General features: G+C 41.0%; 1 protein-coding gene across 1 annotated transcript; it reads left to right on the top strand.

The window, feature by feature from the left end:
* The first annotated feature begins 169 nt into the window (after positions 1–169).
* LOC109485947 (NACHT domain- and WD repeat-containing protein 1-like) lies at positions 170–15955 on the top strand. Its single transcript, XM_019789651.1, has 32 exons — positions 170–292; positions 1616–1888; positions 2203–2267; positions 2579–2789; positions 2899–2996; positions 3223–3308; positions 3545–3661; positions 3992–4107; positions 4271–4488; positions 4625–4780; positions 5324–5437; positions 5646–5848; positions 6210–6452; positions 6835–6940; positions 7167–7273; positions 7462–7655; positions 7999–8135; positions 8262–8423; positions 8680–8820; positions 9624–9775; positions 9904–9971; positions 10179–10350; positions 10439–10610; positions 10929–11085; positions 11298–11431; positions 11771–12035; positions 12321–13018; positions 13195–13313; positions 13621–13804; positions 13951–14061; positions 14377–14546; positions 14935–15955. The coding sequence occupies exons 2-32, from the start codon at positions 1629–1631 to the stop codon at positions 15028–15030; spliced, it is 5232 nt and encodes a 1743-aa protein (XP_019645210.1). The 5' UTR covers positions 170–292; positions 1616–1628; the 3' UTR covers positions 15031–15955.
* Positions 15956–17429: the final 1474 nt, after the last annotated feature.

Here is a 17429-nt window from a genome sequence, read left to right as displayed (position 1 = left end):
TCCATCAAAACATTTGTCAAAATCACCTCCCACCCACCACATGCATGCATGCAACCAGAGCAATTACATGTATGACAGACTTATTACCACGATTCAATCTCCCAAAACAATACTTCCGTACCCGGAAGTAAACGTGCACCCCTCCTGCCTGTAGTGTGCTAATCCAACATGGAGGACAGGTTGACAGACCAAATCTTGCTTGGCAACCTGTGGCGTCCAACTAGGGCTGCGCGTGCGTTTTGAGAGCCGAGAGAGAGGAGAAATCACACGTTTTAACTAAATCAGCTGCTAGGTAGGTTTACGAAGTTCTGAACTATTTGAATTTGCACAATGCACAGGAGGGGGAGGGGGTTAGATTGGTATCCCGCAAGATATCGGAAGTGGGGAGGGGGCGTTAACGTGTAACGTTGAACTTCGTTGTGTGGACGTCAAGAGAGTCTGAGTATACTTGCATGTGTTTTGAAATTATCAACGTTACTCCTCTTATATCTATTATGCCCAAGAGATCTGGCATCTTGTCTTAAAATATTCCTGCATATTTTTAAGGCCAGGTCTAGATTTCCTAAAAATACTTTTGTCTAGTAATATGTTTGATGTTTTTACAATGAAACGGACGTGTCAAGAAGTCAGAGCACAGAATATATTTACATGACAGTTACATTTTAGCTTTTAGCTTTGACCAACTCAGCCAAGGGTCAATCATGCGAGGGTTCAGCAGTATTTGTTCTCTCATCAATAGCCTGTTGTCCCAGGGGAGAATGTTGACCCACTTAACTATAGCAACCCTCTAACACAGCAAAGGTCTGAGCTGGCTTTTGTTGTATATTCCTATGAGCTTATTTGTAAGGTAAGCTTAAATGTACTCTACTAGTCTATTAAAAGCAGGTTGTCCATGGTCTGTTAATGTCAGAACTTCAGGCTTCATGTCATATATATTCTGCATACGACTCTAAGATATTAACTTAATAAAACAGGTAAAACATAGGTAAAAGTATGGAATGAATGTGGGAGACACAGCTCATTAACAAAGTACATAAGACATAACAAAGGAGCAATAGATGAGTCCATAACACAGGTGCAATGGGCTGAAACGTTGTGTGTGTGGTCGGAACATGTTCCCATTACGGCTTTCTGCATGGACATCCACCTTCATTTATACCTTTTAAACTCAATGGTACCCTCATGGATTAACCGTAAATCACTTGACAAATATTTAACGTTACAGTCTTTCTTAGTTAACTATTAAATCTGTGAGAGGACTGTTTGTTTTAAAATCTGTGTCAGAGTAGCTGCCGTAAGAATGGGCAAACGTTTCCCCAGAATTGCTTAATTTACACAAACAATTTTGTTTCCACCTATCACAAACAATTTTGTCATCCATAAAATTTACTTGCTGTGACCTAATGAATGAAACATTCAATTCACAACAATTTGATTACTTATTGTTGAATTTCTTGGGATTGCTTACTGGCAAACTTGCTTGGCAGGTATTACACATCTTTCACTTTGACTATTCCCAAGGACTTTTCCCCAGCTGCATGTTTTCTTTGACTTGTAACATGACTTTTGCATAGTACATGAACTCTTTGGTCCTTAAAAGTGGATTTTTTTTCAGCATGATGTGAGAAATGTCCAGTCGACAGAGAGGGGGACATGGGGCTGGGAGAGGCGTGGCCAAGATGCCCCCCATAAAAAACAGTCCCCGCCCCTTCTACTCACCTGCCAGTGAGAAGGAAACCAGCAGTCAGATTCTGAAGGAGGCACGAGCATCAGTGACACCTGTTGGATCAAAGAGAGTACCCGGAGTCAGGCAACCTCCCACAGGGCAGAGGAAACCTCCTGCAAAGAAAGGAGGACTTTTTGGTGATGCACTTACCATCCAACCTCTGTAAGTATCATGTTTCTATCACTTATACAGCCATACGGCTTTGAATATCAAATAAATCATAGGAATCATAATCATAAATCAAAATCTCCTTTCCAATACTTCATTGGAGTTGTGATCTACATTTGTACTTAATATGTACAAAATTAAGTAATATTTGCTATCCCTGTACAGGAATGAAAGAAGTCTTGGTAGTGTGGCATAGGTGCATACCATTTATCATATGTCTTAAAATTGTCTTTGAACATTGTGTAGCAATATGTTCACAGTAAACTACTGTGCCAGAAGTAATTTTGATTGTTTTTTCATTATTGCAGAGGCCAAACAAGAACCCACAGAGATCTGAACAAGCTACCAGTATTAGGAAACAATGTGAAACAAAGTATGTGATCACATTCCAGTGTCAACATTGCTTTGAGATACTTGGTTATTCTTATTGCTGCCCTGTAAAATGTCTTTACTCACTGGTAGACTAGAATTACTAGTATGAAGCCTTCTTTTTGGCATTTTTAGATTTTCTCTACAAAATGTTACCAAGGGGAGGCCAAAGTTTCCTACCAGAATAATTTGGCGCATTAACGCTGCATTTTGATTGATAGGCAGCATTGAGATCATTTTTTTTTTACAAAATTTCAAGCATTTACAGCTGCAACCTTCTGTCATTTATTTTTGCATCATTTATCCCTGATATAGCTAAAACTAAAAATGAGAGCCGAGTGCTGTCCAGCCATGCTGGCACCAGGAGTGAGGACAGTCCAGCGATGGACAATGAGAGAAGGACTGAGCTTAAGACTCTGCTACAGAAACACATTGAGAAGCTGTCAGCAATGTACCGTACTGAGGAGATGCAGAGCTTTGGACGCAGGATGAGGTTCAAGGGAGTTACAACACTCAAACCATCTTTGTAAGTACTGTGCAAAATTCCCATAATCTTAGGTCCTGTATTGTAAACAATGGTTTCTTCAGAGTGACCACCAAGCCACCAAAAATACTGCCTCTCCCTTCCTGTCCAGGTCCAGTCAGATCCAACAGGTATTCCAGGGACGACACGATGTGGACATCCCTCCCACAGCCAGGATAGTCAGGGTCTTCCTCAGCTCAACATTCACAGGTCTGTACTTCACAGTCTTATCAAATCCAAATTTACCCCCCCCCCCAAATATAAACAAAGTCTATTTTACATTTACATGATATAACCTTCAGATGATGGTTGCTAGGCACATCAAGGGCACTGACAGGAAGCTATGTCAAAGGTCCCGGAAATGTCCCAGTATAGGTTATCCCATTTCCTGTTTTCAGTTTCCTTCTGTATGCATGTTTGTTGTTGTAATCTATAGACACTGCAGATGAGCGGAATGCCCTGATGCAGCACGTGGTGCCTCGTCTGAAGATCTTCTGTCAGGAGAAGGGGTATGAGCTGCAAGTGAGTTGTTACATTCTCTCACAACAAATAGATAGCAGAACTTGAACATATAAAATGATTTTAGAATGTAATAGATCTCCAGGTTTCTTGAATTTCAGTATCTCTTATATAAACCTTAAATTTGCCTCTCTGTTAGTCTTATTTGTAAATTACAACATATGTATGTAACTATGTCCAGGTGAATCACCATTAGCTTAGAATACAAGAAATAACCAGTTATTTTGTTATGATTGCAGCTTGTGGACATGAGATGGGGGATTCGTTCAGAAGCAGCAAACGACCACTCCACATTAGACTTGTGTCTGAGGGAAATCCACAACTGCCAAAAAGTCTCCACTGGCCCCACTTTTGTGGTAACTACATTTGTACTATCTGTTCAGTCAATGAAAATTGTTACTTCCAGGTACAGACTTGTTTTGGGTTGCTGAGCCTTGGATTTGTGGCTCTGTCTGTCCTAATTGCTTCTGTTACATGGTGGGTGGGAGGTGATTTTGACAGGTGATTGATAGGATGGTGAAGCCCCATCATGCTCTGTTTGTGATTATAAGTGAGCGGAGGTAGTGTAGTAACCAATTAGATTACATCATCCAATTTCTAGTAAACAGATCTTTAGCTTGAATTGTCCTTGTTCCCATGTACATGTATGTTAGTAAGTTCTGTTTGTTTGTGTTTTGTCCATATAGACTCTCCTGTCCCACAAGTATGGCTACCAGCCCCTCCAGCCTAAGGTAGAGTCAGCAGAGTTCAACACACTCCTGACAGGGGTGGACAGGAAGGAGGATCAGCAGCTACTCCTCAAGTTAGTTCTCATCTTGTGTTACTATTGGAACTATAGATTATGAAACTTTTGCGGCGGTTTTGTGTTGCAGTAGGAGGGATAAGGAGGTGTTTTCAATTCATGGAACTTCATTGTAAAGCTTTGCTTTGGACAAAGTAACACCTTTGAATTTTGCAATCTGTAGATGGTACCAGGAGGATGAGAATGCCATCCCTGCCACATACATCCTCCAGCCAATCAGAGCCCTCCTTCCTGATTACAACCATTCAACCAATGAGCAGCTGCGTAGTAAAGCAGAGACAACATGGTGGGAAACATCCACCTCTCTGCATACAATACTGATGGAGGCTGCCCTTAAAACTTTGCAAACTGCCTCAGCTGCACACAGATATGTTTGCTCCAGTAAGTAATTTGTCATTAATATGACTTTGTGGTCGATTTTGTTTGTGTGCCTGTGTGTGTATGCACTTGGGTGTCATAACACGCATGTATCTTTGGTACTTAACAAACATTTTAACACATGGCACAACACCTACAGTAACAGAGTTGGAGATAGAAGAAGGTCTCCTGAAGTCAACAACCCCAAACCAGCAGTGCCTGTGGTTCAGACGAAGCATCTCAGGCTTAGAAGTGGACAACACCAGGAAAGACCAGTCCAAAATGGCTGCAAAGTTCATTGACCTTGATGAATCAGGTTAGAGCATCATAATCAATTGGTTAAGTTCCTTTATGAAGTTGATGGATTACCTGATTATTATTTCAGCACTAAGGACAGAGCCATGTGTTGAGATAGAGAGTGGACTTTATAAGCTGTACTGCTGTCATAGACTTCAGTGCAAAGTGCAGACAATCAGCTTGGTTATGTCCCTTTGTGAAGTTGGTAAATCACCTAATCATCATTTCAGCACCAAGGACAGAGCCATTTGTTCAGATAGGGAGTAGACATTATAAGCTGTACTTGTGTTATCAACCATGGATCTTTGTGCAAAGTGCAGACAACCAGCTTGGTCATGTCCCTTCATGAAGTTGGTAGATAACCTTGTCATTTCAGCACCAAGGACAGCCATTTGTTGAGATGGGAAGTGGATTCAAGTTAGTATTGTGTCTCCAAAAATAACAACCAATTGAACACAAATTAAAGTTGAATATTGTGTTGATAGATCATTAGACAAAATCAGCAAGAAATTCACAATAATGAATTATGAGATTTGTATGTAATCAAATTGCTCCATTTCAGGTGGGATCAACAGTGAATCCCAGGCCCTGCTGCAGCTGTTAGAAGAGAAGAGGATTCCAAGCAAGCTGATGAGAGACAACATCCACAACTATCAGACATCCTGGGGGAAGAATGGTGGGTTAATGCAGTAAAATAAGGTCAAGGTGATGGCAGAATACCATGAGTTCAATGGACACATATTTATGTAGTCACTACAATTAAAGAATACATCAGATCTCAGAAACTCTTAAGATTTCATGAACTGTTATTTTTCATATTTTCCCCTTTTCATCTTGTTTGTAATTGAAGAGCTTAACAATGAGCATTTCCTTGTCTTCTTCAGGATTTGAAACAAAAGAGAAAGAGGAATATGTGCAGCAGTTCTGCACTGATTTTGAGGACAGCATAAAGCAGATGGTGACTGATGCCATTGCCAGACATGCCCAGTCAGAGGTCAATGACCCGTTGTTTGAGGAAGTGTCCCAGCATTCTCTGTTTAGCCAAAGCAGGAGCAAGGTGTTCTATGGAAGACAAGACACAATCAGGGTACGTGATGTGTAAAGTTAGTACCTTGAACTTTTAGAATTTACAAAAAAAAAGATGCCCCAGCCAAAGAGTTTTGGGTCTGTCTGTTTGTTTGTGTGGAACAGTAGATTGACAGTACATTTGTAAGGAAGATTGACAGCTAGGCAGAATGAGTGGAGGTCAAACAGAACAGAAAGTGGTGTGAACCTGAGAGTAGATTGACAGCACATGGGTGGGGAAGAGTGACATGCAGAATGGCAGGAGGTACATGTAATAAAAAGGTCAGATACAGGAGTTAAGTACGGTGAACTTGAAGGTCATGAAAGCCCAAAACTCTTCCCAGAAGCCTGAAATCTTTCTTTTGACATGTTTTTCGTAACAGGAAATAGAGTCCTATCTCAACGGTGAAGTCACTCAACCTCTGGTGATCCATGGTGAGTCGGGCTGTGGGAAGACTTCTGTCATGGCAGTGGCTGCTCAGACAGCCAGCAAGATGGAGGGAGAGAGGGCGGTAATACTGAGGTTTCTGGGCACCACCCCTGACAGTACCACCATCCACAGACTTCTACTGAGTCTCTGTCAGCAGATCAACAGAATCTATAAGGACAACAGTCGTGTTCCAGAGGTAACCCTTGACAAATCAGTTTAAATTAAAGTATATTTGCAGCACCACAGATCTAGACAATTTTTTTCATATCCTAATAGCTGTTTAAGTGACTATCTGTACATTGGGACAACCTGCCCAATGTGGTCACATTTTTATGGGTCCTTAGATAATGTTTCCCATAGACACAATCCTTTCCATAGATAGTGACCTGACATATACTAGATTTTATTGGTCACTGTGGTGGTCCTGTTAGGCAGTAAATTGTTTTTGACGCACTATATTGACTACTGAATGGAAAAGTCTATGGCTTGTCTGGCCATTTGTCAGCAATATCTAAAATGTGACTGAATCAGCACTACATGTGAACTGAATATCAAGTACTTGTATCCCCTTTTTCCAGACCCTGCAAGAACTGAGAGAAGCCTTCCCCGCATTTCTGTCCAAAGCTACTGCTGAGCAGCCATTGGTTGTCATTCTAGACTCTCTGGATCAGCTGGACCCACAAGGTAAGGGTTGTCCTTCAAGGTGGGTTGATGTGAGACTGAAATCTTCTGAACTCTTACAGTAATTTATCTTATAACATAGAAATACTGTGGAAATTTTCTTCCAATTGCAATTTGCAATGAAAGAGGTCTTATCTTTTATGGAAGAGGTTTACCATTAAGTATGTTTTGTACTGTGGAAATCTGTAATAACCTGAAGTGATACTTAAGTTGCTGTACTTTCCTATAGATGGTGCCAGGCAGCTGGGCTGGCTTCCTAAGACCCTCCCCCCTCATGTCAAAATGATCCTATCCACCCTTCCTGATGAGAAGTATGGATGTTTCCAACAGTTGCAGGTCAGGGGTGTATTTATGTTTTTATGTTAACAGAAAGCCATGTCATTTTTTATTTTACCATTTTCCAACTCATATTCAAAATGTTAAACATTTACACATCTATGTCTTTGAAAAAGGTCACTTTTCTATTAGTACAAATGTAAGTACTTGACAGAGGTGTTAAATTTTTGTTTCATGTTTGTTTCCAGGCAACAATCAAGGACTCAGGGCTGTTCCTGCAGATCCCTGCCCTGCAGGAGGATGCTGTGACCCACATCCTGAGCGGCTGGCTGCAGGCAGCCCACAGGAAACTCACACCTGAGCAGACTCACCTGGTGGTGCAGGCCTTCCACACCTGCCCGCTGCCGCTCTTCCTGAAACTGGCTTTTGACGAGGCCTGCAGGTGACAAAAGGGTCCCTTCTTCTGTTGGGTACATTGAGGGTCCTGTGTCTAAAGAAACAAGAACTGTACAAAATAGCATAAACAGGAGATTTCATACCTCCATTTACATCTATGCATTTTTGCCACCGACAACTGTCCAACAAACTACAGGCCAACTTTCTGCTGGCTACTGGCCACCTTTTGAGGTCTGTGTTTAGTGGATTCCCCCAACCTTGCACTGTCATGCAACTGTACAAGTTTAACATACTGTACAAGCAAATGCAAGGTAATAATATAGAAGATGGTATCTATTGATTTTAGGATGATGATGCTAAGTTGGCACACTTCACTTCTGTTCTGCTAGGTGGCATTCTTTTTCCAAACCTGAGGAGACTCGGCTGCAGACCACGGTGGTGTCGTGTATCCATGCCTTATTTGAAAGGGTGGAGAAGGACCATGGGAAACTACTGGTTCAACATGCCTTAGGTTACATAACTGCTGGTAAGAACGTATTAAACAGCTGTCTTTCCATAATGTTTTGCCCTTTCATAGCATTTCCAAAAATAAAGGTCTTTACATTTGCTGTAGACCCACTAAACTCTGTTGTCCTATGATGTGCATCTGCAGCTAAGTCAGGCCTGACAGAGTCTGAGCTGGAAGACGTGCTGTCCTGTGATGATGAGGTACTGAATGATGTGTTTGAGTGGTGGGTACCACCCGTACGCCGCCTCCCAGCCATGCTGTGGGTCAGGATTAAAACAGAGCTCGCCCCCTACCTGGTGGAGAGAGGTTAGTTACCTCTATGTTGTACAGACTGAGGTTTTGTTTTTGCTGTGTTTTTCTGTCTTTTTGCTTGTGTGTCAATTGTTATTCTAATACAGTATAGTCACAGAAAGTAAGGGAATGGTGTAACTGCAGACTGACAGGAAGGTCAAATTGGAAGACAAAATGGTATCCCCACTGGCTGGAAGGACGTTTTCCCTTTAATTTTGTGTTGCAACGTGCTACCCATACTAGCTACACAATGTTCTATATTCTTGCCCAGGTGCTGATGGTGCCAGTGTGATCTTCTGGTACCACAGACAGTTCATCGAGACAGCCAAGCAGAGATTTCTGTCCTCTGAGGACCAGAGCAGGAAGCTACACAGCAACCTGGCTGATTACTTCCTGGGGTCATGGGCTGGAGGTAAGTACTTCCTGGGTTCACAATGTTACAGCATAATAACAAAGTGTGTATGTAGATTTTGGGGCTATCATCATTATCAGGTCCCTTTGTGAAGTTGGTAGATAATCTAATTATCATTTCAGTGCCAAGGACAGAGCTATTTAGGTAGGGGTGAACTTAATAAACTGTACTACTGTTATGAGCCATAGATTTTTGTGCACAGTGAGGGCCTTCAGATTCTTTAGGTCCTTTTGTAAGGTTGGTAGATAATCTGATTATCATTTCAGCACCAAGGACAGAGCCATTCTAGATAGGGGTATACTTTATAAACTGTACTTACTCTTATGAGTTTTTGTAAAAAAAGTTTAGGCCATCAGATTCATTAGGTCTTTTTGTAAGGTTGGAAGATAGTCTAATTATCATTTCAGCACCAAGGACAGAACCACTATCTGAGAAGCAGAGTGGATGTTATAAGTTGTGCTTTTTTTTGTAACCATCATTTGTGTCCAAAGAGTAGGCCACCTCAGTTAGGGCCTTATGGGAAGGGGGTAGGTAATCTAATTATCATTTCAGCACCAAGGACAGAGACCTTATTTAGACAGGGAGTGGACTTTATATACTGTAGTATACTGTTATGAACCAAAAATGATAGTGTCTGACATCTTTTTAGCATCATTGATATTAGTTAATAAGTTAAGCATACTGAAATAGCCATTTATATTGCAATACTCCATTAGTTTTGGGGTTAGGAAACATGGAGAATGCTTAAAAATGGGATGAAAGAAGATCAGATTGTGATAGTCAAGTTGATTGTATCTTTCTAGGGAAGAAGAAGCCATTCACCAGTAGGAAGGGTAAGAAAGGGTCAGCAGACAGACATGTAGCCCCCCAACCCCTGCTATACAGCACCAACAAGTACAACCTCAGGAAACTCTCCGAACTCCCCCATCATCTCATCCACAGTGCCAACAGTCAGGTACACTCTTACTGCTACATGTAGTAAAACTCTGTTGTTTGTTCTGTGAGATTGTCATTGTTCCTGTAAATCGTGCACTCCAACCTGAAAATATTGAATTAATATTGATTGTTTCCTTCAAATTGCAGGTACTGAAGAAAGAGGTTTTGTGTAACCTACAGTGGTTGGATACAAAGCTGAGGGCAACATCTTTGAGGTAAGGATGGAATAGAACACAACAATGTCTAATTACACTTTCATTGTCAAGTTTTAACTTCATGTACAATCTGGAATAAAATTTCTTCCTGATATCATTTGATTGGCACATTGCATGGTATCAAATCAAGGTCCATTATTTTGGAGAATGGTTAACTTATTTTGTGGTTACATATTTGACCAACATTTATAAACCTCCCCTTTTCAGGCTGGTTCTGGATGATTTTAACGCTGCCTGTCGGTCGCCCTTGACCCCTGACCTTCAGACAGACATGGATGTCCAGTATGTGCGTGAGACCCTCCAGCTGTCCCAGGAAGGTCTGAGGTTCCACCCTAACCAGCTGCCAGGCCAGCTGCTCGCTCACATCAAAACTGACCAGGTCAGTGCGGGCAACTAGTGATGTAATTTTTCAAAGATTTGATGCTCTTAGATTATTATGATAATATTATGACCTCATTTTTCTCCAGGATACCTGTGGGATCCTGTCCCAGGCTGGAGCCCCTCCCACAGGCTCGTGTCTGCTGCCCTCCAGGTCCTTCCTAACGCCCCCTGGTGGCCCACTCATACACAGCATGGTGGGACACACCCTGCAGGTCATGGCAGTGGCCATGACTCAGGACTCCAAGTTTGCTGTCACAGGTCTGACAAAACTCTCTTTTTAACCTTCAGCATACTAAGGTATTCATTTGACACCACATTTGTATTGGTTTTGGGGTTAGGGAGCAGAAAGAAAGTCATTTACCAATTGAGCACCCTAATGGTTGCTGCAGAGATTGCAGTTTTGGCTGAAGCTTGTTGTTCTATACAGTGGGAAAAATCCAAGAGAACAAAAGTGGTCACAAGGGATAGGGGGTCTTAATGCAAAGGTGGTTTCCATTACAGGTTTGACCGTATAGTTTTATACAAGTCTTCTGCTCAGATGTACAGGTGTCTTGATGTAATGTACATGTCTTTCAGGCTCACTGGACAACACCCTTAAGATTTGGGATGTGACTGATGGCTACATGTTACACAGTATTGATGATGTACCGTGGGATATTGAGGCAATGATTCAGCTCTTCAACAATGACCAGTACATTGTGACATCCTCTAATGACGGGATTCGAGTCTTAAGGTCAGCAAAAGCATGCTACATTTGTATTTGCAAATCCTTTTTACCTCCTGCTAAATGGATATCTGTTGCCTCACTGTTGGGAGACAGTGGGAAAATGTACCAGTAAACTTGCTAGAGCCATTATCAAAAGGCTGTTGCAGGTACCTTCAGGGCACTTTGATCTATGATACCAATATCTACAACATAGACATGTCAGATTTTGTTCTTGGCAGGTTTGAGACAGGAGAGCAGGTGTACTTCTTTGAGAAACCACAGGAGGAGGAGAAGGACAACTATTTCATCTTCGGTCACGGCTGCATTCTCATCGCCATTGGGATCACAGTTAGGGTGTTCGACCTGAACACAGGTAAAGCTAAAACTGTTGTTAGCCCCAAAGATCAGGTTCCACGTTTAGAAACCTGCTATGGTTGCTTTGGGCATTATTGTTGTATGGATTTCTGATGTACATGTATGTTGGAACAAGCCATTGTTTGGAAAATCTTTTGCTGGCTTGATTCAATCTACCTGAGATTCTTTGGAGCACCAACTGTCAAGCCAACCGGCCGCTAGGAGAGCAATTTGTATATGATCAATGAAAAGTAATTCACAACCCAAACACCTTCGTGGAGGTGTGAAATCTTTTATTTCTTGACTGTTATAATACCAAGAGAATTCCCTTCACAGTGTCCATATGTTGGTACTGTAGGTGTAGAACTTCAGCAGGAGGAAATGGGGGACCAGGTTGCCAGAGCTCTAGTCAGCCCGAGCCAGCCACTTTTCTGCACACACTCTGCCATGCACAACATGAAGCACCTCATGCATCCCCTCATGGAAGGCAAACGGTGCAGTCCGGAATTTCAGAACCTTCTGGAAAACCTGCGAGACATCCGCAGAATGATTGAGCATAAGTCTCTCTTTGGAATCACCTGCAAGGCCCACTTCTTTGAAATTGCATCCAGTGGTGCAGTAAAGTAAGTAACTTAAGAAACCCTTTTTCATTTACAAGCCATTCTTATCTCCTTCAGGTCTTAATAGAAGACATTTTATTAACCTTACATAATTTTGTAGCAATATAGCTTGCATGATACTAAGAGTTAACAAGTGGAGGCACCAGATTCAAGTGCAGGATTATGCAGATTTGGACTTATAAGCGGGCACAGTCCAATGGTTAGTGATACTGCCTCTAGACCAAGGAAAGCTTAAAGGAATGTGAATTTGAAGAGACTAAGTGACAAGACATTTTTCATTGAATGCAGGTTGTATGATATCAACACTGGCAAAGAAACAACGATCCCTGCCATTGAGAAATGGAACCAGAACAAAATAGAGAACGTCCATCGCGCCTACTTCTCACCAAACGGCAGCTTCCTGATTCTCACCTTCATTAACCTGACAATGATGCTGGACCTGGAGACTGGGGACTATCGGGAGGTGGGCAACAAACAGACTCTACGAAGGATGGCCACAACTCAGGGGACCACGCTGGTGTCCAGTGGATATGAAGACTTCAACATCAACATCTGGGACCTTTCAAGACCCTCGCTACTTGTAGAAGAACCCACCACTGAAATACTAACAATAGTTCCGAAGAATGTGAATGGAAAATCTCTCCTTACCTTTGTGTCAGATGAGTCAGAGAAGGGAGAATCAGTGGTTGTGAAGATCGTTGATGCTGAAACAGAAGAAGAACAGGACTCCCACCCATGCAGTAACCTTCAGCTGGAGAAATCAGACGTCAAGGCGGTCCATGTTCTCTCTGATGACCGTCTGGTTATCCGTGCTGGGGAGAGGAAGAGGTTCAGTGTGGTGGACATGAACACGTGGGAAGTCGTGACTCCCCTGCAGAGTAACCACTCATCATGTGAACGACATTACGCGGTGGTGAGCAACCAGACTGAGCTGATATCTCAGGGTTTCATGGAGAAAGATCTTGACATATGCAGCCTGGATTCAGGTATGTATTCATTACATATATTTTGCTGTGTTTATCACTGATTCAATGCAGTTCCAAATGCAGCTTATAATTGTAGAATTTCAATCTAAAGATGTATGCAAAAAAGCTGACTGTTGGGTTAGGCTTACATGTGAGCTTACACATATGTACCAGTGGTCCTTTTGTATTTGGTGCAGGTGAGATTGTTGACAACATCGTCCCAGGACTGGAGCAGCGCTGTTACCAAATGAAGACAGATAAAGAGGGCAGGGTGGTCCTGCTACAGTTCCTCCATCCAAAAGGAATGCTACTACAGGTAGGAGGGTGCAGCCTGTTATTCACTAGTGCCTGAATTACAGAAACAGACCCAACCATAAGATGGAACCAGTGGGAAAATGCATGCATGGAAAGAATCAGTGGAAAACAAGAAATTCCCAAAGTTATTACCTTTGTAAAATATTAATAGTTTGGGGAATTTCTTGTTTTCCGCTGAATCTTCCATGCATGCATGCATTTTCTCACTGGTCCCTTCTTACTGTAAACTCATTTACTTTTGCAGGGAAAGCCACTGTGAGTATTTCAAGATTTACAGTATGTTTCACTAATGAAGACTTTTTTTCCAGATCTGGGATGTTGCCAGTAGAAGCTTGTGTATGACAGTTGAACCAGAGGGTGCTGATGCTGTCACCTTCAGGTTTGGTCTGTCCCATGCAGGGACACACCTGGCCTTGGGGAACACCTGTAAACTCACCTGTGGAGACATAACCTTCATCAACGAAGGGCCATGTGTGCTGGACATCCAGAGAGGTAGGTTTAGGGCTACATCATATCCAAGTTGAGTTGGGAAAAACCCGCAACCTTCAGATTCTGGGTCAAAAAAATGATGCAGCAGTATAAAGATTTATCAGTCATTGAAAATAAACTGTGTGAATCCTGTGTTCTTGTGACTGCAGGAAAAGTTGTGCATTTCTTCCCCGAGGGCCACATTTTCCTGGAGTTCATCTCAGACAGCAGAGTGGTGTCTACTGATGTAGCACAGTGGCATGTCTGGGACGTCACTACAGGTAACAGACTTTAAAGCAAAGACTGAAGTTTTTATGTAGGGCTTCTGTAGTCTTGTAATAGCCGACTATGTATCTGTGTTGTTAAATGTTTGTGTTGTATTATGCTGTGTTGTAAATATGGAAATGGCTGTCCTTGGTGCTGAAAACATGATGATTACATGCATATCTTCTTTTTCCAAGAGCAAAATTCAATAACAATGTAAACCAAGAGCAAATAGCTGTTAACCTTTCAGTTATTTTTTTTCCTTTAACATAATAATTCTTAGGTGTGTAAGCAGTAAAAGACATTCTTCCTTTCTATCTTGTGTATTTTAGGAAGTAAGCAGAGTGTAATGTCCATCCCTGTCCACCCTATGATTGCGGATGGACTGATACTGAGTACAGTAGGAGACCGGGTTCTGGCATCCACCGGAGACAAGAAGACGATTGCTGTGTATGACATGTCCACAGGGACACAGCTGGGGAGCTTCACGTTTGAGATCATGGTAGGTTAAACCGTTTAAAAAAAAAGTTAATGACTCTGATCAGAGAACTAGGGAGCTTTAGGCAAAGTCTGTTTGAATTCACATTGAACTTTCAGTTACACCATGCATCATACTGAGAGTAAATTGATCACGTAAGTATATAACAAGTTAATGATTTTCCAATGTGATGGAGATATACTGTAAATCTTTGTTGGTTTGTGGTCTACTTTTGTGGTTTTTACTGCAAGATCATTACACTGCAAATGTGTTTCCATAAGTCCCTGTGAAGATAAATGAATTTACATCACCATAAGGGTTATGCCCACCATAGTTAAGGGTACAGTTTTATATGTGTATGTGCAATGTAGGTACATGTATCACATTTGGAACATTTCTTGTTTATCTACAGCTGAAAGAGTGTGTGCTTCTTGGAGGTGGTGACTTGGTGGCTGCTCGCTTTGACAGGAAAATGGTTATCTTAAAACTGCACAACAACGTCAAGTAGACGACACATATCAAACAGATTTTGTATATATCAGAATTTTATGAGCCACATTGTACATATTGCATCCCCCCTTTGTGAAACCTGTGGTCATTTAAGCATCTGAAGACCTTACTGGATATCTCAGGATCTGTAGTATTATACTATTACATTTATATACATAAAGTATTCATACAATAAATACATTATTGTCTCCAGTGCATTCCATGTGATCACCAGTATGGTGTAATTTGGTTGTATCAATCTCTTTATCACTTTGTTAATCTTGTACTTTAATTTACATGTGCATAATAACTGTCATGTATATTCTATTTTGGCATGGTGTGGGATTCACATGATTGTACTGTAGGGGATTTCATAGCAAGGCATGATGTTAATTCATGAACTAATAATTATACCTGGAGGATTGGAGCCTTCGTCAACCAGACGGGTTCTAAAATTATAATTTATGGTCTTAAGTGTTCCCCAATCATGTATTCATGATCTGCAGCAATGTTCCATGCAGTAAAAAAAATTCCAAGTTTGATGCAATAGTATCTTTTTGATCTTTTTACAATATGGAATTGTTGTCTTTAAATATAAATACTTCAAAGGCAAACTCTTCTCAACAATATATATTTATAGAATTCCTATTGTGTGTGCTATAATAAGAATTGTAATCTTTATGAGACTAGATTGTACATATTCAGATCACAGAGTTGTCTTACAATGTATTGTAATGTGCAACAAAGTAAGGTCAAACACATTTTGGCAATATTAAAATTGTCTACATTATGAATTGTCCTGGCCTGTCAAAAATGTTTGATTGGTAAAAGGTGCCTAGTCATTTTCTTTGAGCAGGGGTGCTTTTCTTGGAGACTTTGACATATGATAATCCACAAAAGGGTTCCTATTCTACAGATCCATGAACCTGAATGGTTTAGCAAGGAGTGAGAATCTGTTGAAGATAGAAAAAAATGTATATAATGGTTACATTGTAGACACAATGAATTTGTAACTTGAAAAAAGCATGAATGTAAGTACTCTCCAAGCAGAGGTTGTGGGGAATGATCGTTACATTTTTATATATGGCCGTTTTTTTTTGTCCTGATCCCCAACATCTCTGGCTAATGGATACTGCCTGGCCAATTTGATACTGTCTTTTTGCCACCGAGAGGGATCTGCTTGGAGATTAGAATTAGAGTATTAAGGGAAAGTTTTAAACATCCAAACTGGACTGACTGATGAACAGGTTAGAAAGTGAGGTAACGGTTATATTGCAGAATATTTTTGGCAGTTGAGTGGCTCTTTTAAACTGTTACCGTAGTGTGCAGGTCATCTGGGCTTTTTGACCTGTTTGCCTGCAATAACATTATTGGACGTTATGGGGCGCTTCTAAACCAGCCTGTTGGTAGTGAATGTTTTCCTTCTATCTTATGATATGATGCTTCAGAAAGTCATTGCATCAGTTAGAAACTTTGCAAAGATTCTTACATCTACTCTGATTGTTGACCACATAACCATTAATACTGTTTGAAAAATATGTGATCTAAAAATGCTTACTGTGGCATACGATTGTAATCCCATTTTCCTCATTAACATAATTTATATGCCAAGGTTTGTTCAGTCTAGTTATCTAGAATTGGACATTGAGTGACCCATTTAAGACAGGACTGTGTATGGTACGCGTGTGATGTGGATCAATTATGCAGCCATATTTGGTCACAAGCGTCCATATTTGGGTCAATAATGTCCAGCCGGCCAAAGGTCAAGTATTGATGGGTGTCCACCTCAGCATCATTTCCTCTGGCCACCAGACCAACAGTTTGTGTATGTGTCAGAGCTGTAGAGGCTGCTGCCATCGAAGAAGTCTATTCTGTTCTCTTTGAACTTGATTGAGCAGTTGTCTACAGTGACAAGGATGGCAGATGGGTGAGAATATTCTTGTGATTCTAAAACAATGATTAACTAGACTCTAAGGTCTAAGTGTTGGGTGGGGCAGGCAATATCTAAAAATTTATTTTATAGACACACCGGGTGTTTTTACAATTAAATGCAATCTTTTATAGATATATCTATCATTATTTGTGTTCAGTTGTAAATGAAATAATGTTACTCAGTGACTGAAACATCATTTTATTTATTGGCTATGAATGATACATGTCATTACTTGGGTCAGCACAGGCAGAAGGGGAGAAAAGTACAGATGTAATGCAAAATGAAGAAGTATTACTACTAGAATCTTATTTCTGTACGCTTTGTTGTGTTGGATTCAAGGTCTTACTATTACAGGAACCTTTTGTAATTAGACTGAACTAGTTTTGTAACTAAGCACCTCTGATCTCACCGCACATGGTTTCCTGTTTACATTGGACTTTATAACCCTTACATGTAAGGCAATTTGCTCTCAAAGTTGTGTGGTT

Source organism: Branchiostoma belcheri, unplaced genomic scaffold, assembly GCF_001625305.1.
Source record: "Branchiostoma belcheri isolate BF01 breed outbred unplaced genomic scaffold, Haploidv18h27 scaffold79, whole genome shotgun sequence".
Lineage (NCBI taxonomy): Eukaryota > Metazoa > Chordata > Leptocardii > Amphioxiformes > Branchiostomatidae > Branchiostoma > Branchiostoma belcheri.
This window is presented reverse-complemented; position numbering and strand designations above follow the sequence as displayed.

Bases quoted from the DNA above. Each gene is read 5' to 3' on its own strand.
- LOC109485947 (XM_019789651.1), top strand. From the start codon at position 1,629: ATGTCCAGTCGACAGAGAGGGGGACATGGGGCTGGGAGAGGCGTGGCC. The intron at 2,997-3,222 runs GTCTGTACTTCA...TGTAATCTATAG, and splicing joins CCTCAGCTCAACATTCACAG to ACACTGCAGATGAGCGGAAT. The intron at 11,086-11,297 runs GTCAGCAAAAGC...TGTTCTTGGCAG, and splicing joins GACGGGATTCGAGTCTTAAG to GTTTGAGACAGGAGAGCAGG.